The following is a 27455-nucleotide window of genomic DNA, read 5'->3' on the forward strand; positions in this document are numbered from 1 at the left end:
GATTAACGCCTCCTTCAACCTCTGGAACGCCGCCTCACAGTCGCTGGTCCACGGGATGCGGTCATCAGCCTTCTTCCTCGTCAGATCGGTCAGCGGAGCCGCAATCTCGCTAAACCTCGGGATGAACTTTCTGTAGTAGCCCACCAACCCAAGAAATGATTTGACTTTTTTCTTGGTGTTGGGTCTAGGCCAATCACGAACAGCTTCTATTTTGGCCTCCAGGGGTTTTATCATTCCTCCCCCTACCATGTGACCCAAGTATTTTATTTCTGGGCTACCCAGCTGACACTTGCTGGCCTTTACCGTTAGCCCTGCTGCACTTAACCTCTGCAGCACTAACTCCAGGTGTATCAGGTGATCTTCCCAGGTATTACTGAAGATCCCTATGTCGTCAATGTAGGCCACTGTAAAGTCACTGAGCCCTGCCAAGGTCTGGTCCATCAGCCTTTGGAATGTGGCTGGTGCATTTCTGAGACCAAAGCTCAGGACTCGAAACTCATAGAGACCAAAAGGGCTGCAAAAGGCAGTCTTCTCTTGATCCTTGGGATCAATTCTTAATTGCCAATATCCCTTTACCAGGTCCAATGATGAGATGAACCGACAACCCCCTATGGTTTCAATCAGGTTGTCTAGCCTGGGCATTGGGTAGGCATCAGGAGTGGTTACCCGGTTTAATTTCCTGTAATCAACACAAAACCTAATGCTCCCATCAGGCTTGTCCACAAGGACTATCGGAGAGGATCAAGGACTAGAAGAGGGGACGATTATGTTCTCCCTCAGCATTTCGTCCAGCTCCTTCCGCACCTTGTCCCTATAGGGTCCCGTTACTCGGTATGGGGATACTGCCTGCGGGGGTGCATCCCCTGTGTGGATCCGATGCATCACTCCCTTCACTATCCCCGGCTTGTTGGAAAACACCTGTTGATATTTACTAAGCAGCATTTTTAGTTCTTGCTGCTGGTCTTGGGTGAGTGCAGGACTGATCTTTACCTCCTCTGGGTTGTATTTTACTTCCCCTCTACCCTCCCAGAAGGGTAATTCAGCTTCCTCACTCTCAGCTGCTTTTATCGCGAACAAAACCCTCTGTTCCCCTCTGTAGTAGGGTTTTAGGGCATTCACATGAACCACCCTCCTTGCTTGGTTCTCCTCCTGCTCTATTAGGTAGTTCAGGTCTGACATCTTGGAAATGACCCTATATGGTCCTGCCCATTTGAGCTGCAGTTTATTCTCTCTGCAGGGCCTAAGCCAAAGCACTTCCTCCCCTGGGTCAAAGTGCCTCTCTCTAGCTTTGTGGTCATACCATGTTTTCTGTCTGACCTTCTGAGCTTGCAGGTTTTCTGCTGCCAGCTCTAGATTTCTCCTTAGGTCATTCATCAAGGTGTCTATGTATGTCACAACGTCTTGTGGGTCATCCTGGGTGATCTGCTCCCAATTTTGTTTGATCAAATCAAGGGGCCCTTTCACCCCTAAGTGTGCAGCAAACATGTCAGAGTGACCCCTTTGTAAGATCATGGGGCGATACTTTTCAGGTACCACCAGCTGACTTCTGATCCCATCTCCCCCTTTTGAGATATTCCTCAGGGTTTCTCTATATAAAATCCCCTTTTTCTCCAGAAATCTCACTGGGGTTTCAGGTGTTAGCTGGGCGTCAGTCACCTGTTCAAAACACTTTTGGAGAGTGGCGTCTGCCTTTTGCTCCTGTCCAAATCTGCTGTCTGTGGTTAAGGTTTCCACCACAGCTTCTGAACTCCCCTCTGCTTCCGTCTCTGGCTCATCATTACCCCCCTGAACTGTCCCCGTGGTGGCTTGTGAGCGTGTAATCACTAGCACCCGTTTCACATGTTCAGCCAGGTCATTTCCCACGAGCACGGCTGCTGGCAGAGTCGGTGAAATCGCTAGCCGCCAAACCCCCCTCCAGCCTTGAAAGTTGACAGGTACCTCTGCTACTGGCAGAGAGATTACCTGCCCCTCAATCCCTGCCACCTTCATGCTCTCATTTGGGATTATAAACTCCCTAGGAATAATATCTGGATGGCACAGGGTTACCTGGGAACAAGTGTCCCGTAGCCCCCTATACTGACGGTCAAGTATTCCTACGTCCACCCCTGCCGTCTCAAACAACTGAGAATCTGTTTTCACCAGCAAGCAGCGTTTTACCTCCACAAGAGGACCATTTTCCTCAGCCTGATCAGCAGAGGTAGCTGTTCCAGACTGAGTAGCCATGGCAACAGGCTCCCTCAGTGACACTGAGCCTTGCTCTTTCTGGACACAGAACACAGCTTTTGGCTTGGTCCCACTAGCATTCTGAGGCACCATTCCTTTTAGCTGCTTTAATTTCTCACACTCTGAGATTAGATGACCCTTTCCCTGACAGAAATAACATTTTCTGGTGTATTTTGATTCTTTCTCATCTTGTTTTGGTTTTCCCTCCAAAATCTGAGGTCTTAGTTTCATGTCTGAGGGCTTCCCTTCACCATGGGCCCCTCCCCCTTGCTGGCTTTTCCCTGGTCCCTGAGAGTACTTGCTGTAGGTTTCTTTGGGTTTACCTACAGATTTCCCCTCACCCAAGGGCTTTCTTATTTGGGAAATAAAATCTGCGATCTCTGCGGCGGCTGCCACAGATTTCGGTTTCCTTTCCCTCACCTGGAATTTCAATTCCCCCTGCAGGACTGAATAGAACTGTTCCAGTGCTATCAAATCTTTAAGCTGTTGAAAGTTCTCTGTCCCCTCCTGCGATAGCCATTTCTCAAGCAGCCTCACCAATTGGGCCCCCACTTGGGTAAAAGTCTGCTCTGGCTTCTTGGTGAGGGACCTGAATCTTTGTCTCAGCTGTTCCGCATTTATCCCATGTCTGGCAAACACCAGTTTTTTAAACTCTGCAAAATCTTTCATCAGTTCCTCAGGCATCTCGGCATAAACCTCAGCCAGGCTACCACTGATTAAAGATCGCATGATGGTCATCTTCTCAGTTTCCCTCACTGAGAAGTCCACAAACGCTCTTTCCACTAAGGAAAAGAACACCTCGGGACAATCTCCCTTGTGGTACACAGGGAATTTCTTCAGGTCAGCTTTAGACAATTGGCCTCCCTCAGAATCCCTATTGTTATTATTGTTCTGGTTCATCAGTTCCAGTTTTCTTAATTCAAACGCCATTTTCTCTCTCTCCAATGCCAATTCAAATTGTCTCTGTTTCTCCCTTTCCTCCCTTCTTTCTCTCTCTAATCTTTCTTCTCTTTCCCTTTCCTCCATTTCAAATTGCCTCATCCTCAGTTCATGCTGTTGGGCTATGAGCAATTTTCTGAGTTCTGGGTTCTGCTCTCCTGTGCTGTCACCCTGCACTGAGCCAAATTCATCCTCAGAACCTTGGTCAATCTGGGGGTCTTTCACTTCACCCATTTCTGCTACTTGGCTTCGAGTCAAGGGCATAATCCCCCCTCAGAACAGGCTGCTTTAAAAAGTCAAGCCTCAAAATAAAACGACCACTTTTTTCCTTCTTGCCTCAGAACCAGCTTTCCCTAGAGATTGCTGCTGTTCTTCAGCACTAAACTTGCAACAGTATCGAGTCAGAGCCTACCCCCCTCTGCTGGGCCTCTCAGCTGGCAAGCTAGCTCACTGTTACTACGCAGTTTTGCCTCAGCTTTTTCCCGCCAAAACTAGGCTGCCTCAGAGCACCTTAATCTAAGTCTCCCCAGTTGGCACGTTCTTCTACTAGCGCACCTCCCCGTGAGGTACACCTAGAAGATTACCTACGCGCCTCAGACTGTCCCTGACTAGACCCCCCTTGCTCTGGGCACACTTGCCAAGGCTTTGCTGGACCGCTGGACAACTGGACCAGTCGTATCCCACACGCTGGACACCAATCAATGTGACAAACCCAGACCTACTGGGATCTGCCACACAGTTACACTAAGCTGCCACCAACCATTCCCTATAAGAAGTCACACAGACCAGGGATGGATTTTTAAACAATAAAAAGAATAAGGTTTATTTAAATACACACAGGGAAAAATAAACAATCAGGTAAATAAGATAAAGTAACGTGGCTTATTCTCACTCATACATACACACAGTTTGGTTCACACAGAACCCTTAACCTGAAGCACAGACCCTGAACCTATCAGTTCTGGCTAACCAACAGACACCTGAACCTATCAGGTTGGTACTCTGACACACAGTAGTACCCTGTCTGACACACAGACTCCCACAACAGCTTCTTCTTCCCAGCTGCTGCTTCGTCACATCCCAGTGTCTCTCAGTGTCTCTCAGTGTCTCCCCACACAGGCTTCACATATATATACAGTACAGCCCCTCCTCCTGATGTCCCGCCTTCCACTCCCCATAGGATGGAACTTTCCCTCCAAACCCATGACAGACAGGTAACATCAGTGCTGTATGTAACAGACATAACTTCTTAATTTAAGAAAGATGGGAAAAGAGAGAAGGAAGGAGAAGGACGGAGAAGAGAGATGGGGGAAGAGTTTGCTTCCACGACAGCCAGAGACGACACATGGAGAGAGATGCGTCTGGCAGAACTTTAATCAGAAGACTGCGTAAGAATGCTTATTTAAGATATAGCTAGACTGTTTATTGTTTTCACTTTATAGAGGAAATGACTGGTGGCTAAGGCTGGGGGTTATTTTGGAAATACTGAATGACGTTAAAATAAGTTTGTTGATATAGTATCTTTTGTAATAAAATATAAAAAGACAAATTGTCTGTAAGCTGTCTCCTTGATTAGACCAAGCTACTGTAGTAAATTGGATATTTTAGAACTAAGATTGTTTTGATCTGGCCACATTACGCTACCAAATGAGGGTCCTGAAGTAATAAAAGAGGAAGAGCAGACCTTCCAGATTGTTTATTTAAAATCGAGACAGACTTGGGTGAAGGAGTGTGAAGTCGCCTAGAGCAAAATTACAGGACCTGATTTTGCTGGCAATAGGGACTAATCATTCTGAATCCCTCTCTGTCTCGTGTAAAGGCAGTTCTTAGGAACACTTTTACCACAATCACAAACACACTTTTCCAACAACACAAGGGGCGACTCTACACATGGACATCACCAGATGGGTAATACTGAAATCAGATTGATTATATTCTCTGCAGCCAAAGATGGAGAAGCTCTATACAGTAAGCAAAAACAAGACCTGGAGCTGATTGTGGCTCTGATCATCAGCTTCTCATAGCAAAATTCAAGCTTAAACTGGAGAGAGTAGGAAAAAACACGGGGCTAGTCAGGTATAATCTAAACCAAATGCCTTATACATACAAAGTGGAAGTGAAGAGCAGATTTAAGGAACTTGGTTTGGTGGACAGAGTGCCTGAAGAACTATGGATGGAGGCTTGTAACAATGTACATGACGCAGCAACAAAAACCATCCGAAAGGAAAAGAAATGCAAAAAAGCAAAGCACCTGTCGAACGAGGTCTTACAAATAGCAGAGAAGAGAAGGGAATTAAAATGCAAGGGAGATAGGGAAAGTTACAGAAAATGGAATGCAGACTTCCAAAGAATAGCAAGGAGAGACAGGAGGACCTTCTTAAATGAATAGCACAAAGAAACAGAGGAAAATAATAGCAGGGGGGAAATCCAAGATCTGTTCAAGAAAGTTGGAGATATTACATGAACATTTTGTGCAAAGATGGATATAATAAAGGGCAAAAATGGTAGGGACCTCACAGAAGCAGAAGACATCAAAAAGAGGGGGCAAGAATACACAGAGGAATTATACCAGAAAGATCTGAATGTCCCGGAAAACCCAGATACTGTACTGTGTTTGCTGACCTTCAGCCAGACATCCTGGAGAGGGAAGTCAAGTGGGCCTTAGAAAGCATGGCTAACAACAAGTCCAGGAATAGCATTACAGCTGAACTATTTAAAATCTTAGAAGATGATGCTGTTAGAGTGCTACACTCAATAGGAAAAACTCAGAAGTGGCCAGAGGATTAGAAAAAAAAACACTCTACATCCCAATCCCAAAGAAGGGCAGTGCCAAAGAATGTTCCAACTGCCATACAATTGCACTCATTTCACACACTAGCAAGGTTATGCTAAAAATCCTTCAAGGCAGGCTTCAGCAGTAGAAGCTGGATATTGAAGGGGTGGAGGAACTAATGACCAAATTGCTAACATAAACTGGATTATGGAGAAAGCCAAAGAGTTCCAGAAAAACATCTACTTCTGCGTGGACCGCAGCAAACTATGGGAAGTCCTTAAAGAAATGGGATTGCCTGTGCACCTTGTCTATCTCTCCTGAGAAATCTATATGTGGGACAGGAAGCAACAGTTAGAACTGGATTTTGAATATCTGATTGGTTCAAAATTGGGAAAGAAGTACGACAAGGCTGTATATTGTCTCGCAGCTTATTTAACTTATATGCAGCATACATCATGCAAAAGGATGGACTAAATGAACCCCAAACGTAATTAAGATTGCCGGAAGAAATCTCAATAACCTCAGATATACAGATGATACCCCTTTGATAGCAGAAATTGAGGAAGAATTAGAAAAATCTTAATGAGGGTGAAAGAGGAGAGCACGAAAAATGGTCTGAAGCTCAACATCAAAAAATCTAAGGTCATGGCCACTGGTCCTATCACCTCCTGGCAAATAAAAGGGGGTGATATGGAGTGACAGATTTTACTTTTCTGGGCTCCGTAATCACTGTAGATGGTGACAGCAGCCACAGAATTAAAAGATGCCTGCTTCTTAGGAGGAAAGCGATGACAAAACTCAACAGCATCTTAAAAAGCAGAGACATCACCTTGCTGACAAAGGTCCAGGTTTTTCCAGTAGGGATGTATGGAAGTGAGAGCTGGACTACAAAGAAAGCTGACCACCGCAGAATTGATGCTTTTGAATTTTGGTGCTGGAGGAGGCTCTTGAGAGTCCCCTGGACTGCAAGGAGAACAAACCTATCTGTTCTGACAGACATCAACCCTGAGTTCTCACGGAAAGGACAGATTCTGAAGCCGAGGCTCCAATACTTTGGCCAACTCATGAGAAGAGAAGACTCCCTGGAAAAGCCCCTGATGTTGGGGAATTGTGGAGGCAAGAGGAGAAGGGGATGACAGAGGACGAGATGGTAGAACAGTGTCACTGAAGCTACCAACATAAATTTAACATCCAGTGAAAGACTGGAGGGGCCAGCGTGCTCTGGTCCATGGGGTTACAAAGTGTCGGACATGACTTAACGACTAAACAACAACAACAACAACAACAACAACAACAAAGTCTTCAAGCCTCAGTTTAGTGTAATATCTGTGCCATGGATAAACTTGACCATTAAAAAACACGTTAATTTGAAAGTACTTAAACATGGGATTTGTGATTCCTCAGAACTCACAACACATCTGTAAGGTAGGACTTCTCTATGGTAGCCACTTAATCACCTTTCCATTCCACTGGATTTAAGTCTAACCCTGCTGTTCCAAGAGACTTGTCCTCATTTAAGATTTTATAATTATTTTTATTAAGAAAGTATAGATTCATAGAAATAGTTTGTTTGCTAAAGCAGAGCATAAAACATATCCAAAGATTCCAATGATTAAAGCTGCTATTTTTCTTTAAAAGAAGAAAAAACATATTCTAAACTAAGTAACTTCTTAAAAGGGCTCCTTCTCTCTCTACGTTCTGTAAGCATTTTCTCACGTAGCACATTCCATTCCGAAACTCCCCTCTCTAAGCTTGCAAAGCTACGAGAAGCTTCCTTTACAACCCATTCTCCATCTTTTTCTACATCACTTAGCCCTCCTTCTTCTTGACCCTTCTTAGCTCTAAACCAATTACCTTCAAAGAAGCGTAACCCTATTCTCCACCCCAAATGCCCACGCTGGGGCCAGGTGTTTTATCTCGTTCCCAATTAGGATGATATTCTTGTTTGGTCTCCTGGGTCTCTCGCTTCCTCCTTCGTTTTTCTCTGAGATCTATCTCTACCAGCCTAGCTGTAAATTAGGAAAAACACTGGCATGGCTCTTACTACATTCCAAGGCCTTCAAATCATTTCACTTTGAACCTAACAGGTTCCATTTTCCTCTGACTACAAATCCCACTCTCCTTAAAATCATCACAGAACTCATGGCATGAATAAAAGCCAACAGCGATATATTTCACGTCCTGTTCCAAAGGCTGGGCAACTTTGGTCAAGGCGAGTGGACTTTTTTTGGTATTTTGATTGATTGATTTGTCTTGTCAGAAAGGGGAAGGGGTCAAAACAGCCTTTGGTGCTGCATTGATCTACGAGTCCAGGTTCAGAGATTGCTGGTTTTGCAGTGGCTCCAGGAGTGAAGGTGTTTCACAAAAGGGGCCGCAATGGTATTGAGACCCTCATCTGCCACATTCACGGTTTCTACCACAAGGCGAATGACGCCACGTGGAGGAAGAGTGGGGAGATCTTGGAAGCTGAGACCCTCCACGGGAATGTGGTTCCTAACTTGGATGGGACCTTCCTCACCTTGCTCAGTATTGAGTTTGACCCGGAGGAGTGGAAACAATATCTTTGCACCACGGAGCACGATAGCCTGCTCGGGGATCCTAACCCAGCTGTGGAGCAGCCTGGAAAGAACCTGGAAGGGATGAGGAGGAAGACCAGCTGAAGGTCAGTATCTTGGGTAGGGGTGTCTGGTGTACACCTGGTTGCAGAACTGGATGTGCCATCAGCCGTGCAACGGAGACACACCTTCCTGAATGGAGAATATGACTGCCTGTCTGAAGTAAATGGAACAGGATCATGGGCTAGGACATTCAAGACAGCTCCGTGGTTGGGAATACAGGAAAGGCCCTGAAGGTAGATCAGAATGAAGGTCATCTTTCTAGCCCTAGCATTTGGTCCAGGCAGGGATCAGCCACCAGCCCCAGCAGGAAACTATTCATCAGAAGGGATGGCATTCGTGTGGTTGCACTCCCAGGTCCAAATTAGTGTAGTGTAGTAAGGTGCACTCGAGGAGGCTCCTTGAATCCCTGGGGTATTCAGTGATTCAGCTCACCCAAAAATTCCTCTGACAAGCCTACTCTAAATGCAACATATTGTAGCAGAGCAAGGCACCGAGAGAAGTTGTGTTTCAATCCATAGAGTTTATGAAGGAGTATATCCACTCCCAGCCTTGTGGTAATATATTTCTCTTCCCTCCTCGTGTCCTATTCCTTTCTTTTTCTCTTGCACCTCTGCTGCTCCTAAGGTGTTTTTTGACCTGGTGGATCCGTCTTTTCCTCTAATGCACCTTCTGCTACCCTGACTAGAACTTCCACCCGGAACTATCTCTAGCCTCCTGGTTTTCTCTGTGACCCTTCTCATCTCTCTATCTTCCCATTCTCCCCATGAAGGGGTCACTCCTCAAACAGGTCATATGTTGTGTCTCTGGGGCTCCTTGAGATTCTCGCTCCTCTTCTCAGGAAACGACGGAAATCCAGTCAGGATGGGTTCAGCCCAAGTTTCTCTCTCACATAGACAACCTGTGACAAGGTGTTTCAAGCTCATCTGGATGTCTCATAAGAGGTCTTTTCATTGCTGCAATGATGCCAGGCAATTCCAAAACTTGTTAGTTCTGTAGAAGTTCATTTATTTAATGTACTAAATTTTAAAAAAGGAAGGGAGTCTTACAGGCATGAGGAAAAAATTGTAGGTACAGATCTTCAAATCCAAACATCATACAGTTATGCAAAAACTGGAGGCTTAAAATACCTCATTGCACCTTGTAAAAAGAAGCAGGAATTTAAATTTAGATAATAGGGAAAATTTAAGATGTGTTTGAATCTAAAATACAAACACATTAAAACAATGGAGCTCATTATCTAGAAAGACAGAGAATACATTTTAAGAACACTTTAGACTTCCAAAGAATACAATGAAAAAAAGGAAAAAAAGTGTATCATTTTCAATGAAAGGTATGCAAAAGTATTTAAACATTAAAAATGAATATAAACAAAGTTTAAAAAGCACTATTGGATGCAAGTGTGTTGTTAACAGAGAGAAAATTGTGTTTTCACACAGCCATGTGTAAAATCCATGGTTGGATGTCACTGCCTCACCATTATCTTTCTGCTCTTCCAAGGACTTTCATCCGGCATCAGTTCCATCGTCTGTCGTACTCCATGAAACCAAACATCTACGGTTCTCCGTTCCTTTCTAATAACAGTTTGTGGAAAATCTCCCCCAATATTTATATTCCTTTGTTGTGCATCAGTCAGAAAAAACAAATCTTCCCAAGGCTTGGGTTTCCCAGCCTCAGAGAAGCTTAGATGTTAAGGATCAAAGGACTTGGTCACCGCCAACCCAGTGCAGTCCAGGGCCCGCAGAGATCAGAGCTTGAAAAACCAAAATTTCCATATCTTCCAATAACCCCTGCCATTACAAAGCAGTATACTCTCAATACAATAGCTTGGGAACACAGTTTTTCATCAATAAAACAATATATATTTTTGTTCATAAAAAAAATAGAGAAAACAAAGTAATTGGTACTCTCTTTAAAACTCAATTATTATTATTAATTAGTAACAGCTTCTCTCTCTTCACTACTTGCTTTTCTTTCATCAGTTAGCCTTAGAACATCCACTATTTTCTCTTTTTACACTAATTTTGTAAAAGCTTCTGTTGCACAATGTATGCTTATTTTCATTTTTATAGCACATGGTTCCATGTCTACTTTCTGACATCTCTATGTCAAATAACATAAGTAAAACACATCACAAGTGGTACTTCAAAATGCACTCAAGTTTTTGTCTTTTCTGTTTAGCAGTACGTCAGCCTTTGGTTGTTTATTCTTTCCAGTGAAAACCAGCACAAACCTCAATCAGCTCTTTATGCCTTATCAGGAGCTGTGAATAAAGCTCCCTCCAAGTTCCATGCATTTATGTGGTTTCTCCCTAAAGTGAGTCCTTTGATGTAACCTAAGGTGACCACTCTGACTAAAGCTCTTTCCACATTCCATGCATTTATGTGGTTTCTCCCCAGTGTGAGTCCTCTCATGTGACCTAAGGTGATCACTGCGACTAAAGCTCTTTCCACATTCCATGCATTTATGTGGTTTCTCCCCAGTGTGAGTTCTTTCATGTGACCTAAGGTGATCACTGCGACTAAAGCTCTTTCCACATTCCATGCATTTACGCGGTTTCTCCCCAGTGTGTTCTTTCATGTAACCTAAGTGTACCACTCTGACTAAAACTCTTTCCACATTCTATGCATTTATGTGGTTTCTCCCCAGTGTGAGTCATTTGATGTAACCTAAGTTCACCACTGCGACTAAAGCTCTTTCCACATTCCATGCATTTATGTGGTTTCTCCCCAGTGTGAGTCATTTGATGTAACCTAAGTTCACCACTGCGACTAAAGCTCTTTCCACATTCCATGCATTTATGTGGTTTCTCCCCAGTGTGAGTCCTTTCATGTGACCTAAGGTGATCACTGCGACTAAAGCTCTTTCCACATTCCATGCATTTATGTGGCTTCTCCCCAGTGTGAGTCCTTTGATGTGACCTAAGCACATCACTCCGACTAAAGCTTTTTCCACATTCAATGCATTTATGTGGTTTCTCCCCAGTGTGAATACTTTGATGTAACCTAAGTTGACCACTCTGACTAAAATTCTTTCCACATTCCATGCATTTATACGGTTTCTCCCCAGTGTGAGTCATTTGATGTAACCTAAGTTCACCACTGCGACTAAAGCTCTTTCCACATTCCATGCATTTATGTGGTTTCTCCCCAGTGTGAGTCCTTTCATGTGATCTAAGGTTACTACTCTGACTAAAATTCTTTCCACACTTTATGCATATATGTGGTTTCTCTCCTGTATGGGTTCTTTCATGTTTCCTAAGGTCACCACTGTGACTAAAGCTCTTTCCACATTCCGTACATGGATACAGTTTCTCCCCAGTGTGTGTTCTTTCATGTAACCTAAGTTCACTACTCTGTCTAAAACTCTTTCCACATTCTATGCATTTATGTGGTTTCTCCCCAGTGTGAGTCATTTGATGTAACCTAAGTTCACCACTGCGACTAAAGCTCTTTCCACATTCCATGCATTTATGTGGTTTCTCCCCAGTGTGAGTCCTCTCATGTGACCTAAGGTGATCACTGCGACTAAAGCTCTTTCCACATTCTATGCATTTATGTGGTTTCTCCCCAGTGTGAGTCCTTTCATGTGATCTAAGGTTACTACTCTGACTAAAATTCTTTCCACACTCTATGCATATATGTGGTTTCTCTCCTGTATGGGTTCTTTCATGTTTCCTAAGGTCGCCACTGTGACTAAAGCTCTTTCCACATTCCGTACATGGATACAGTTTCTTCCCTGCATGTGTTCTTTGATGTCTACTGACGTGACATGAATTGATGTGGCTTCTTCCCTGTTTCAGTCCTTTCATGTCAAGTCCATGCCTGCCCATTTTGATTTTCAATTCTATGTTTTCTTGCTTGATTATGAGTTCCTGCGCAGGTTGCCCCAGATGTTGCTGGGCAATACTTCTTCTCTTCTTCATCATCATCTGGTAGATTAGAAAAAGAAGAGAAACAACCACTTCCAATATCTGGAGGAATAAGAAATGATATGTTTGGCGTCCGCCTGAGTCACAGAGCATGAAAGAAAGACAGACAAAAAGGTGAGGGAAGAGAACTAGTGAGGGGATGAGGCCGGAGCTGAGAATGTTCCTTTCGGCTAGAGGTTGGAAGGGCTCTTCACTGAGGAACCTTATCGACGGATGACTAATGCCAAAATAAGTACATCAAATTCAAAGTATGTTAACTTCTTTTCCTTCTCACATTCTCCCCAATGATTGTACTTCAGTTTCCAGAAAATTAGAAAGGAATTTCTGAAAGTTGATTAAAGAGGAATCAAATATTTGAATTAAATGATTGTTTGTAGTGTAGCAGAAATGAATAACAAGAGGGGAAAAAAGGACAGTGTTAGAAAGGAAGAGTAAAAGCGGATGCAGTTAGATTATTGGACTCGAGAACGGGGAAAGAACAGTGATCAATGCCAGGAATGGACAATGTCTGCAGAAATTATTATTCAGAGGGAGAAGTGAAAGGACAGGTCCATGAAAGGGATGGGATGTACAGCTTATAAATGCTGTTATAGGTAGAGAATCAGCAGGAAGTTCTGAAAACAGGATAGGTAAGAATTTGATAAACCCCATTTGTAAAAATTAAAGCAATCATGTATACATTCAAATAGAGAAGGTATTCGACCCCAACAAAATTAAATATTACAAATTCTAAATATTAAATTTCTCTCTTCTTCAGGCAGCAGAACAAGAGAAACAGAAAGGCAGCCAAGAAAGAAACCAACCTCGCAGGCAGGCGGGCAGGCAGGCAGGCCTCGGAGATAAAAGTTCCCCCATCCCAGTGAGGAGGGAGCAACAGCAGGGCACCAGAGAGCAACAGGCCATGCTTCCTGCTAACACATGTGATGAAAGCAGCAGCATACAAGAGTGTATTTCACCCACAATCTATTTTAAAAATTTTTACTCCACCTTTCTCCTTTAAAAGCACCCAAGGCAGCTATAAATCTTTAAAACACAAGGTTTAAAAGTTTGGAACAGGAAGTGTAGAAATCAAAGCCTTTTATAATCTTTATTGGAAGTTTATGTTGTATCAGCTGGAAGAGATACAACAGAGACATTTGGGTAGAGTGGGCGGCATATAAATTAAATAAATAAATAAATAAATAAATAAATAAGTGTTATAAGTTGGAGAAAGATTATTGAAACTTATCAAAGCAATTTATACTCAACAAAAGGCAAAAGTGAGAATCAATGGAGAGTCGACGAAAGAAATACAAATAGAGAAAGGTACTAGACAGGGGTGTCCACTCTCACCACTACTATTTATCTTGACTCTAGAAATCTTAACTGAACAAATCAGAGATAAAAAGGAATGAAAAGGACTGAAAGTAAGGTCATACTTATAAACTCCAAACTTTTGCGGATAATTTAGTCATTATACTGGAAGATCCATTGGACTCAATAGAAGATTTGATGGAGATGCTGAAAAACTTTGGTGATATGGCAGGAATCAGAATAAAACAAAAGAAAACAAAAATACTTCTTAAAAATATGAGAGAACAAGAATGACAGAAGTTAATAGAAAAGACTAACTGCCAAGAGGAAAAGAGAATTAGATATTTAGGGATTCAAATTACAAAGAAGAAGAGCACATTATTCAAAGATAATTATATGAAATTGATTAAAGAGATACAGATCAACTTGGAGAGATGGGCCAAGTTACAGCTATCATTGATGGGAAGAATTGCAACTATCAAAATGAATGTCCTGACAATCCCTATAATATTAAAGCAGCCCTTTTTCAAGAACTCAATAAGATAATTATGAGATTTGTATGGCAAGGTAAAAAAAAAAATCTAGAATTAAAATTAAAGCAATGCAAGATGCCAAACAGAGGGTCGGTTTTGGCCTTCCAGATTGGGTTCTGTATTATAGATCCTGTGTATTAGATTGGATAAAAGAATGGATAACTTTGGAAAATGATAGATTACTCAATTTGGAAGGACATGATTTGCAGTTCGGCTGGCATGCTTTTTTATGGTGTAAAAAGGATAAAGAACAAAAACATTTTAATTCACATATGATAAGAAGAGCTTTATTAGGAACTTAGAAAAAGATTATTCAACAAATTTACCAAAAAACACCAGTACTGGTATCACCTATAGAGGCCGTTACACAACCTAATCTTATAACGAAAGCAAAATTTCTAAGATATCAAGATTTATTTAAAAAGGATTGTGAGTAAAGGTCTAAAGAAGAATTAGAGACACAGAATATTTACATAGACTGGTGGTCCAGAGCTCAGCTGCAATCTAGATACAGAAAAGACAAAATAGAGGGTTTAATATCAAGCAAAGTGTATAGTTATATATATATATAGTCATCAGAGCCAGAATTCTTTATGCCAAAAACTGGAAAAGTCCGGTGGTACTGAAACAAGAAGATCTTATGGAGAAGATAAGGGAAACGGCAGAAATGGACATTCTGTCAGAAGTGATGAAGGACTGTCCTTTACAAAAGGTAACTGAAAGACGGGACTTATTCTACAAATGGTTAGAGTCACCAGACAATGCTTGAATAAGATAGAGCAAAATTTGAGCTAAAATCTGGAAGGCAGAAAATAGTAGAAAAGCAGAATTTGAATTTTGATATTGCAATATGAATAGAATGGATGCCAGCATATTTTGTTTCTTCTCTCCACTCAACCCATACTCTTTTTTCCACTCACACCTGCTTCTTACCTTCTGTACCCCATACCCTAACCCAAGCTATTAACACAATAAGAAAAGGGGAATCGTGACCATGCTGCCATCTCTTTTGCCATGCATGTTGGGGGGAGAGTGTCAAGCAAATCTGACACAAAAACCCTTGATTTCCAAAGGGTGGACTTCCCTCAGGTGAGGAAGCTAGATGAAAGGGAAGGTAAAAAGGAAAAAAGAAAAGAAAAATCTCTCCAGAGGGTATGGAGTCTGTTGGAAGTTGGAAGGGGACTACAAGGCCATCAAGTCCAACCCCCTCTTCAGTGCAGGAATACGGTTGAAGCATATCTGCCAGGGGATGATCTAAGTTTTTCTTGAATGTCTCCAGTGTTGGGGCACTCCAAAGTAGTTGAAACATAAAACATTGAAGGGAGCCGGAGGCTGTACGCCATACATCTGGGCTCTGCTTGGTAACCTAAATATATAAGGATGTTGGGGTACACTTCCCTCTAGACAGTGTGGGGGATCCTACAGGGAGGTCATCAAAGGGAGGTGGTCACACCCCAAATATCAATAGGTGATCAATTTGAGTCTCGAGAGACTATGGTAACATGTTCTGTACGGAGGACTTGGAACAGTGTCTAGTGTAGCTGAGAAGGCCAATTTGAGAATGACAGTCCTTTCCACACTTGAAGACAAATACTATATACTCTCTCTCTCTCTCTCTCTCTCTCTCTCTCTATATATATATATATATATATATATACACACACACACACACACACACACACACACACACACACACACACACACACACACACACACACACACACACCTGTTTCCCCAAAAATAAGACCTAACCGGAAAATAAGCCCTAGTATGATTATCAAGGATGATCATAATGTAAGCCCTAACCCAAAAATGAACCCCAGTTAAGTGAAACCCTGCCCTCCACCCTTGTGCAGCAACCAGGAGATGACATGGCTGTATTTGAATGAATGTAGATATTTGTACAGAGAGAAGACTCCCTGGAAAAGATGCTGATGTTAGGAAAGTTTGAGGGCAAGAGGAGAAGGGGACGACAGACGATGAAATGGTTGGACAGCGTCATCGAAGCTATCAAGATGAATTTGACCCAACTCCGGGAGGCAGTGGAAGACAGGAGGGCCTGGCGTGCTCTAGTCCATGGGGTCACAAAGAGTTGGACATGACTAAACGACTAAACAACAACAACAAAATATCTTTGTACAGGAAAAAATGAAAGATCCCCTGAAAATGAGCCCTAATGCATTTTTGGAGCAAAAATTAATGTAAGACCCTATATGTTGTTGCACATATTTACAGTTATATGGTTGATCTGGACTCAAAAATGGGATAGCTTATCAGAGGCGGTCTCTGAGAATTCGAGAAGGTATGTTAAAGAAAGCTGGAAAATGTTTTATGATTGGGCCCAGAAACAAATATGAGTAGAGAATATAACATTTGTTATGGATTTTATTATTCTAATACAGTTACGGAGTCAAAATTATACTAGATATTGTATTACTGTAAACACTTCCCTGTATGTATGTATTTGTATTCCTTTGATTGTTATCTATTTGTCTGTTACATAATAAAAAATATGCGGGGGGAAAAAGTATCTGACCTAAAAAATTCCCATCCGTCCTGAAATCCCCTCTCCTTTAGTGCTTCCTTCCATGGAATTTCAGCCATTTATTTCCTAAATTTACAAAAAATTGACTTTCTTGAAGTCTGGAATGCTTATGGTAGAATAAGACGGGACTTATTCTACAAATGGTTACATGTGGTTAGACAAAAGGGATGTGGTGGCGCGGCGGGCTAAACTGCAGAAGCCTTTGTGTGCTGCCGGGTCAGAAGACCAGCAGTCGTAAGATCGTAAGATCGAATACACACAACGGAGTGAGCTCCCGTCGCTTTGTCCCAGCTTCTCGCCAACGTAGCAGTTTGAAAGCATGTAAATGTGAGTAGATAAATAGGTACCATCTCGCTGGGAAGGTAAACAGCATTCCGTGTATAGCTGCGCTGGCCACGTGACAACGGAAACTGTCTTCGGACAAACGCTGGCTCTACGGCTTGGAAACGGGGATGAGCACCACGCCCTAGAGTCGAACACGACTGACTAAAATGTCAAGGGGAACCTTTACCTTTATCTAGAATGCTTACACTTGGCTTTCCCTTCCCACTGTAAAACAAATTTCGAGAGAGGGTGGTCACTCCCACCTACGGCTCCCACCACTTCAACCTCATTAACAAGATCCTCCCTGTTGGTTGAGATGAGATCTAAAATAGCTGCTCCCCTTGTTGCCTCTTCCACTTTCTGGACCATGAGATTGTCTGCAAGACCAGAAAGGAATTTGTTGAAACTTGTGTTCTTGGCAGAGTCTAACAACTATCATATATCGGGATAGATGAAATCTCCCATTACTACTGCATCTTTCCCTTTTGAATGTGTGGCCATCTGCTCCAGGAAGGCTTGGGACTATCTCTGCATGGACCAATCTGGGGAGTGACAGGGGGTCCAGGCAGGGACACAGCTGCGCAATTCGTCTAAGAGGGAAGTGAGTGGATCGGACCACGGGCACCATCTGGCTCTCCATTGACCGCGTTGGGTCCAGAGGAACGCCCAGCGAGTGTTGGGAACCATGCAAATCACAGGCATCAGGGGCACCCAGTTGGAGGACCCCCGTCTTGTTTGGGATCAAGCCTCAGTCTATTGTCCCTTTTATCCTCTCACAGAAGGAGAAGGTGGGAACAGAACTGGCATTACCTGTTAATCAGTTATCAGAGTCCGAAGTACATGTTGATGGTGAAAAGCAAATTTCCCCAGTCTGGCTTGTCTGTTCAGGGGAAACAAGAAGGCAGGCTTGAAGGGGAAACCCCACAAATCCCAAATCAGGATGACCAAGGCTTGCCTCTTATCAACAGGACCTGCCCTTGGTGAAGCATGTGCTCGGAGTGAGCAAGACCGAGATTTCTTTAAAAAATAAGATGAAAGAAAACCAGACCCCCAAACACCACCACTTTGCACATCTTCAAAGAAGAAGTGTGGTGTCGTGGATGGAGTACCAGACTGGAAACCAGGAGACCTGGATTCAAATCCCTGCTGGGCCAGAGAAACTGAGAGGAGAGAGAGTGTGTAGCAAGGCTACTTGAGCCACCTCTTGAAATCTCACTTACCTTGCAAATGTTGGAGGGAGCTGGGATTTGGTTCTTTCTTTTTGGTCACAAAAAAAGCAAAGAGAATTCCACTCAGTCTCGCCCCTTCCTAGGAGAAAAGAAAAATAGAAAAGATCAGCCTGGAGGTTTTACAGATAAAGCAAACCAAAAACATTTCCTTCCAGGATGTGCTTCTGTCATGTTCTTATTGATCGGGCCTACATACCCTCTCTCTTCTTCAGGCAGCAGAACAAGAGAAACAGAAAGGCAGCCAAGAAAGAAACCAACCTCGCAGGCAGGCGGGCAGGCAGGCAGGCCTCGGAGATAAAAGTTCCCCTATCCCAGTGAGGAGGGGGCAACAGCAGGGAACCCGAGGGCAACAGGCCATGCTTCCTGCTGACAAAGTGATGAAAGCAGCAGCATACAAGAGTGTATTTCACCCACAATTTATTTAAAATATTTTTACTCCATCTTTCTCCTTTAAAAGCACCCAAGGCGACTTATGTAAATCATTAAAACACAATATTTAGAAGTTAAAAACAGGAAGTCTAGATATCTTAAAAAAGAATCAACCCAAACCTACTCTAAAATGGTAAACAAAATCAACATCTCGAAAACACAAAACACAGTGTGATGTACTGCACCGAGGTTTGCACGAGGCCCTCTGTTGTTGTGAGACCGTTTGTTATTTCTGTCACTTCAGGGATTCTAACACAGGGGGGGTCTCCAAAGGGGCTCCTCGGCCTCCGCGCCCTCCGTGCCAAGTGCCCTGTGTTGTGGGGTTGCCAGCCCAAGTTCCGGTCTCAGGACTTTTCTTGCCTGCTGTCTTCCAACCCCCAACCTTGTTTAGGCTTCGCTCTCCCCATTGAGCTCTTCCAAACTCACAGGGGCTTGGAAGGGGGGCAACCGAGGGTGGGGGTCTTGGTGTTGGTTCCCCCTGCTGTAAAACAAAGCCTTTCACCATCACTTGGTCTGGAACGGACACTTCAGAGCCATTCACTCTGCAAAAGACCCCCCAAGAGAGGAAAACTCCCCAGAAGGAGAGGCTGGGTTGCCTTCCGGTCCTTCTTTCCTCCTGCCCTCCATGTGGAAGGACTGGAGCTCCTTCGGCCTCTTGCCAAAGCCCCCTTTGGAGGGCCACGAATTGGAGGCAGGAGGGGGAATCCCTTGGGAAGGAGGAGTGAGAAGCAGGTCTTTTGCACAGCCGATGGCCCTGAATTGTGCCTTCAGGACCCAAAGACCAGAACAATTTTGGGTGAGGAACAAATTCCAAGAACATTCCTGTGGAGATTTCCAGTTCAGCCTCCGCTAGGAAACATCCCACCGAGGAAAGTCCACCACCTTCTCTCTCCTGCTTGCCTTTCAGAAAAAAACAGTCTGTGTTCGCAAGTAACAACACAACAAGGAAGCTGCCAAGTCGGGTGTGTGTGTGTGTGTGTGTGTGTGTGTGTGTGTGTGTGTGTGTGTGTGTGTGTGTGTGTGTGTGTGTGTGTGTGTGTGTGTGTGTGTGTGTGCGCGTGCGTGCGTGCCTGTGTGCGTGTTTGTGTGCGTGTGTGTCTTCCCTCCTCCTCCTCCTCGTGCAGTTGATCCTCAGTCCTCCTCTCTGCCAGATCATCCAGGAATAGAGAGAAGACCTTGTGTGCAAAATGGCAAGCGGTCCAGGAGATGTTCCCCCTCGGAGGGAAAGTTCAGGGAGGACCCCCCTCCCTCCCCACCCCCACTTCTCCTGCCGCCCCCCAAGTCCTCCACCACCCGCCTGCCCCCCAGCGCTGCCCCCTTTGCCTCTCCAGCCCCACCTGCGACTTTGTCCTTTTAAGGGAGGGGGGGTGTCCTACGTCTTTATAGAGGGAACAGGTGCTGGCAGGATTCAGGGGAAGGCAGGGTCTCCTTAAAACCTCCCCCCCCCCGACACACACACACACACACACACACACGCACACGCACACACGCACTTGCAGGGGGGTTTGGTCTCCTTTGAGGAAGGACAAACCACAACAGGGCACCACTGGCAATGCTCCGAGAAGCATCCCCCTTGCAAATCTCACCCCCACCCACCCCGACCTGCCCCCCCCTCTCCAGCGCCCACCTCCGTCCAGGTCCCGATCCGGGAGGTGCCCCAAAAGCCCCGCTTCTCTCCTCCAGGCGCCTTTCTTGGGCCGAAGGGGAAGAGGCAGGCGCAGCGATCCCCGCTTCTTCCGGCTCCCGTTCAAAGGGCATCCAGGGGAGGGGCTCTTCCTTCGCCTTCGTAGCTCTAGGTTCCTCCCCTTCCCCCCTCCTGCACGAACGGGGGGGGAGAGGGAAAGGTAGAAACAAGGCGGGGGGGGGCGTTAAAGGGCTCCAAAGAGGAGGAAAATGGCGGGAGTCCGGAGCTTCCTCCGGGCGGCCCAAATTCTTCCAGTTCTGGTGGAAGGAAAGACTCAGACGAGACACAAGAGTTCCTGTCAGCAGAGTCTGTTCACAAATATGCGAGGAGAGAAAAGGAGACAAACGAGCAGGGAGTTCAGGCTCTCAGACCGACCCGGATTGTGTTTCTCTCCTTCCAAAGGGAGACTCACCACGGCCGAGGAGAAATGACATCACATCAGCTTCTTCCATCATCTGCCTGCACGGCAGGACTCTCCACTTTGTCCTCATTAATTCCATCTGCTCTGTTTCGCCTTTACCACACCTCTTTTTTGTCATAAATTTATTATTATTATTATTATTATTATTATTATTATTATTATTATTATTATTATTATTATTATTATTATTATTATTATTATTATTATTATTATTAAACAGACAAACAATAGACACAACACACATGCTGGGAAGTGTTTACCATATTACAAAATCTAATATATAATCTTGACTCCATAACTGTGTTACAGTACTGAAATCTTTAACCTATGTTATAGTCTCTACTCATATTTATTTCTGGGCTCAATAATAATACATTTTTCAGTTTTCTTTAACATAACTTCTCAAATTCTTAGAAAATATCTCTAACTCCTTCTCCCATTATAAGCCCAGATGAACCTTATAATTACAAATATTTATAACCATATTTTTTCCATGTAATTTCTTATATAATACATTTTTTATCTATTTCCAAAATCATTTTACTGTCAGTCATTCACCACCTATACAAAAGAGCGTCCAAAGTTGGTGACAATATTTTAACCTGAATTTCTAATTTCTAACACACTTTTCTAACACACCAGTTTTGAAGTGCCATCTATAGAAGATCTTTAAAATATTTTGTCACAAATTTACTGATTTAATTCCTCTGTAATTATTATTCCACATTCAAATCCAATAATATATATCTAAATTATAGCCAAGACTTTGTACCCTCTCTCATCACTGCTTTCACTCTTCTCTGAATTCTCTTCTAATAAACAAATATACATTTTTGAATAATCTTCTCATAAAAGCCCATCAATTTATCTTTCATCAATCTTTATTCTTAAATCTTTTTTATCTGCTGTTCCCGCTGCTCTGGTAAAATGGTCTTCAATCTGAATAATCCATTCCACGCCCTCTTTAAATCCTGAAGTTACCACCTTAATTTCTAACGTCTTTTGATAGAAAGATATTGACTCGACTTGAAACTTACCTTTGTGTTACGAACCGAAAAAGCCGTGCGGGAGGTGGGGAAAGCGCAAAATTTCAACTTTCAGTTAACCGTTGGCCAGTGAAGAGGGTGCGTGACTGCTTCCTTGCTCTTCCCAGCGTTTTGAGAGTGGATTTGGAGGCAGTCTTCAGACTGCCTGATATTGCCTGGTACAGTGCTGCACGGACTGTATTTTTATTTTTTGGCTTTTTTCAAACGTCTGCTGATCCAAAGTTTACACAGCGGTTCCCAATGCCCTGGGATTCCCTCTGCTCTTGCTGCTGTCACGTTGCCTCCCCAGAACTGAGATACTAAAGGCCTCCACCTCTCTTTTTTTGTAAATAAATTCTAACTGAATTACAATGTCAAAATCTTGACCGTCTTTTCCTTCATGATCCTCGTCAGCCCAGCACAGACCTCTAGGGTTTGGCTCATGAAACTTCAGGCAGTCGAGTCCTGGCCACTGGACTTCTTATCCACGGAATCAGGAGGATGTCCAGTGGCCAGGAGTCACCTGTCTGATAACCTCACATGGAGGATGCAGCCATGAAGAAGGGACAATAGGCTTCTGCGGAAGGAAGAAAAGAAGCTTCTTTTTCATGCCTATAGAAAGAGTTGGTATCCTTAGCCCAGGGTGTCCGGTTGGCTAGGCACCTCCACAACTGTGGATCGGTATTTGCTGCAGCCTGTTTTATGAAACCAGGAAACTCGGGCCAAGGAAACATGCTCTGATGTCTTTTATCTGAAAAGGTCTGTTACCCAAGGGGTTGGGGTGACCATCCAGGATAAAGATTTGGGGAAGCCTCAAACGGTGGTGGTGAAGTCACCTCTTTCATGGAAGTCCCTCCACTCCACGTGGAGTCTAAAGGTCTCCCTATCATGGATGCTGGAGCAGCAGCTTCTTCCTGCCAATGGGAAGGGGGTTGGACTAGATGACCTTTGGTTTCCCTGTCAGTTCTTCAGTTGGTGGTTCCCAACCTTGGGTAACCCAGGAGTTCCCGGATGGCACTTCCCAGAAAACCAGGCCAGCATAAGTGGTCCAGAAGGCTTGTGGGAATTGTGGGAACACCTGGGCTACCCAAGGTGGGGCGGCACCCACTGCTAATGAGGAAGAACCTGTCTCTTCAAACCTTCAAGACCTCCTTGAGTGTCCCCTTCGATTCAACCTAAAATAGGGCCAACTGTGTTTGTGAATGTCAGTTCCTTTTGGGATTCCTTGGACCTTCATCATTGGATATCAGAGGCATGAAAGATAAAACACTGGGGTCAGTGAACTAAAATCGTTGGGAATGGGTGAATTCAATTCAGATGATTATCATATCCACTATTGTGGGCAAGAATCCCATCGAAGAAATGGAGTAGCCTTCATAGTCAACAAAACAGTGGGAAAAGCTGTGTTGAGATACCAACTCAAAAATGATAGAATGATTTCAATATGAAACCAAGGCAAACCTTTCAGTTTCCAAGTTTATGCACCAACCACTAATTCTGAAAAGGCTGAAATTGACCAATTCTATAAAGACTTTTCCAATTGACCAATTCTATGCTCACTGGAAGGACATATCCTTAAACTGAGGCTCTAATACCTTGGCCATCTCATGAGAATAAAAAACTCCCTGGAAAAGACCCTGATGTTGGGAAAGTGTGAGGGCAAGAGGAGAAGGGGACAACAGAGGATGAGATGGTTGGATAGCATCATTGAAGCTACCAACATGAATTTGACCCACCTCCGGGAGGCAGTGAAGGACAGGAGGTCCTGGCGTTCTCAGGACTAAACAATAACAACATGAAGACTTACAACACCTTCTAGAAGTAACACCAAAGAAAGATGTGTCTGGTTAGCGATGCGAAAATATGCAGAGTTAATTGATTGAAGACACAGACACGTTCTTCTATAGCAAGACACATGTATTATACAAAATATACAAACTGGCAGCACTTCGGCATAGCAGGCAATCCTCAGACAAACTGGCATAGAGGATAGCAGCAAGTGATAGAAGGAGAAGAATACATTATGTACACACTGTTCTCTTATATACATTTACAGAACCTCTGTCCAATCACAGGACACTTTACATCCTTTTCTTCACCTGGGTGTCACCTCTTCTTCAGACATTGCATCATCCTTCTCTGTCACAGTGACTCAGCAGTCACACATCTGTTCATTATGGAAGTTCATTAATATCACATCTAATCCAGTTTCAGGCCTACAAAAATTGCAATATCCTGACAAGATGTTCTTCTCAATCTAGGGGACTGGAATGCTAAAGAAGGGAGTCAAGAGATAAAAGGAACAACAGGTAAGTTTGGCCTTGTAGTTCAAAGCGAAGAAGGGCAAAGTCTAATAGAGTTTTGTCAAGAGAACACACTTTTCCAACAACACAAGGGGCGACTCTACACATGGACATCACCAGATGGGTAATACTGAAATCAGATTGATTATATTCTCTGCAGCCAAAGATGGAGAAGCTCTATACAGTAAGCAAAAACAAGACCTGGAGCTGATTGTGGCTCTGATCATCAGCTTCTCATAGCAAAATTCAAACTTAAACTGAAGAGAGTAGGAAAAAACACGGGCTAGTCAGGTATAATCTAAACCAAATGCCTTATACATACAAAGTGGAAGTGAAGAGCAGATTTAAGGAACTTGGTTTGGTGGACAGAGTGCCTGAAGAACTATGGATGGAGGCTCGTAACAATGTACATGACGCAGCAACAAAAACCATCCGAAAGGAAAAGAAATGCAAAAAAGCAAAGCAGCTGTCGAACGAGGTCTTACAAATAGCAGAGAAGAGAAGGGAATTAAAATGCAAGGGAGACAGGGAAAGTTACAGAAAATGGAATGCAGACTTCCAAAGAATAGCAAGGAGAGACAGGAGGACCTTCTTAAATGAATAGCACAAAGAAACAGAGGAAAATAATAGCAGGGGGGAAATCCAAGATCTGTTCAAGAAAGTTGGAGATATTATATGAACATTTTGTGCAAAGATGGATATAATAAAGGGGAAAAATGGTAGGGACCTCACAGAAGCAGAAGACATCAAAAAGAGGGGGCAAGAATACACAGAGGAATTATACCAGAAAGATCTGAATGTCCCAGAAAACGGAGATAGTGTAGTGTGGTTGGTGACCTTCAGCCAGACATCCTGGAGAGGGAAGTCAAGTGGGCCTTAGAAAGCATGGCTAACAACAAGTCCAGGAATAGCATTACAGCTGAACTATTTAAAATCTTAGAAGATGATGCTGTTAGAGTGCTACACTCAATAGGGAAAACTCAGAAGTGGCCAGAGGATTAGGAAAAAAAAAAAACACCCTACATCCCAATCCCAAAGAAGGGCAGTGCCAAAGAATGTTCCAACTGCCATACAATTGCACTCATTTCACACACTAGCAAGGTTATGCTAAAAATCCTTCAAGGCAGGCTTCAGCAGTAGAAGCTGGATATTGAAGGGGTGGAGGAACTAATGACCAAATTGCTAACATAAACTGGATTATGGAGAAAGCCAAAGAGTTCCAGAAAAACATCTACTTCTGCGTGGACCACAGCAAACTATGGGAAGTCCTTAAAGAAATGGGATTGCCTGTGCACCTTGTCTATCTCTCCTGAGAAATCTATATGTGGGACAGGAAGCAACAGTTAGAACTGGATTTTGAATATCTGATTGGTTCAAAATTGGGAAAGAAGTACGACAAGGCTGTATATTGTCTCCCAGCTTATTTAACTTATATGCAGCATACATCATGCAAAAGGCTGGACTAAATGAACCCCAAACGTAATTAAGATTGCCGGAAGAAATCTCAATAACCTCAGATATACAGATGATACCACTTTGATAGCAGAAATTGAGGAAGAATTAGAAAAATCTTAATGAGGGTGAAAGAGGAGAGCACGAAAAATGGTCTGAAGCTCAACATCAAAAAATCTAAGGTCATGGCCACTGGTCCTATCACCTCCTGGCAAATAAAAGGGGATGATATGGAGGCAGTGACAGATTTTACTTTCCTGGGCTCCGTAATCACTGTAGATGGTGACAGCAGCCACAGAATTAAAAGACGCCTGCTTCTTAGGAGGAAAGCGATGACAAAACTCGACAGCATCTTAAAAAGCAGAGACATCACCTTGCTGACAAAGGTCCAGGTTTTTCCAGTAGGGATGTATGGAAGTGAGAGCTGGACTACAAAGAAAGCTGACCACCGCGGAATTGATGCTTTGGAATTGTGGTGCTGGAGGAGGCTCTTGAGAGTCCCCTGGACTGCAAGGAGAACAAACCTATCTGTTCTGACAGACATCAACCCTGAGTTCTCACGGAAAGGACAGATTCTGAAGGCGAGGCTCCAATACTTTGGCCAACTCATGAGAAGAGAAGACTCCCTGGAAAAGCCCCTGATGTTGGGGAATTGTGGAGGCAAGGGGAGAAGGGAAGACAGAGGACGAGATGGTAGAACAGTGTCACTGAAGCTACCAACATAAATTTAACATCCAGTGAAAGACTGGAGGGGCCAGCGTGCTCTGGTCCATGGGGTTACAAAGTGTCGGACATGACTTAACGACTAAACAACAACAACAACAACAACAACAACAACAAAGTCTTCAAGCCTCAGTTTAGTGTAATATCTGTGCCATGGATAAACTTGACCATTAAAAAACACTTTAATTTGAAAGTACTTAAACATGGGATTTGTGATTCCTCAGAACTCACAACACATCTGTAAGGTAGGACTTCTCTATGGTAGCCAGTTAGTGACCTTTCCATTCCACTGGATTTAAGCCTAACCCTGCTGTTCCAAGAGACTAGTCCTCATTTAAGATTTTATAATTATTTTTATTAAGAAAGTATAGATTCATAGAAATAGTTTGTTTGCTAAAGCAGAGCATAAAACATATCCAAAGATTCCAATGATTAAAGCTGCTATTTTTCTTTAAAAGAAGAAAAAACATATTCTAAACTAAGTAACTTCTTAAAAGGGCTCCTTCTCTCTCTACGTTCTGTAAGCATTTTCTCACGTAGCACATTCCATTCCGAAACTCCCCTCTCTAAGCTTGCAAAGCTACGAGAAGCTTCCTTTACAACCCATTCTCCATCTTTTTCTACATCACTTAGCCCTCCTTCTTCTTGACCCATCTTAGCTCTAAACCAATTAACTTCAAAGAAGCGTAACCCTATTCTCCACCCCAAATGCCCACGCTGGGGCCAGGTGTTTTATCTCGTTCCCAATTAGGATGATATTCTTGTTTGGTCTCCTGGGCCTCTTGCATAGTCCTTCGTTTTTCTCGGAGATCTATCTCTACCAGCCTAGCTGTAAATTAGGAAAAACAGTCTCATGACCCTTACTACATTCCAAGGCCTTCAAATCATTTCACTTTGAACCTAACAGGTTCCATTTTCCTCTGACTACAAATCCCACTCTCCTTAAAATCATCACAGAACTCATGGCATGAATAAAAGCCAACAGCGATATATTTCACGTCCTGTTCCAAAGG

The 27455-nt window shown here is 43.4% G+C and overlaps 2 protein-coding genes across 2 annotated transcripts in view; one reads left to right on the top strand and one right to left on the bottom strand.

The window, feature by feature from the left end:
* LOC140703737 (uncharacterized) overlaps nt 1-27455 on the top strand; it is a 465058-nt gene that overhangs the window by 316868 nt on the left and 120735 nt on the right. The gene's annotated exons all lie outside the window — the stretch shown is intronic.
* The window catches only part of LOC144587409 (uncharacterized), a 36043-nt gene continuing 12542 nt past the window's right edge, over nt 3955-27455 (bottom strand). The window contains exons 5-6 of the mRNA XM_078387991.1: nt 11136-12227; nt 3955-11053 (exon numbers count right to left, since the gene is read on the bottom strand). Of these exons, the coding sequence (XP_078244117.1) occupies nt 10807-11053; nt 11136-12227 (1339 nt within the window). The 3' untranslated portion in view covers nt 3955-10806. The remainder of the gene's footprint in view (nt 11054-11135; nt 12228-27455) is intronic.

The sequence above is a fragment of the Pogona vitticeps genome, chromosome 2, assembly GCF_051106095.1.
Source record: "Pogona vitticeps strain Pit_001003342236 chromosome 2, PviZW2.1, whole genome shotgun sequence".
Lineage (NCBI taxonomy): Eukaryota > Metazoa > Chordata > Lepidosauria > Squamata > Agamidae > Pogona > Pogona vitticeps.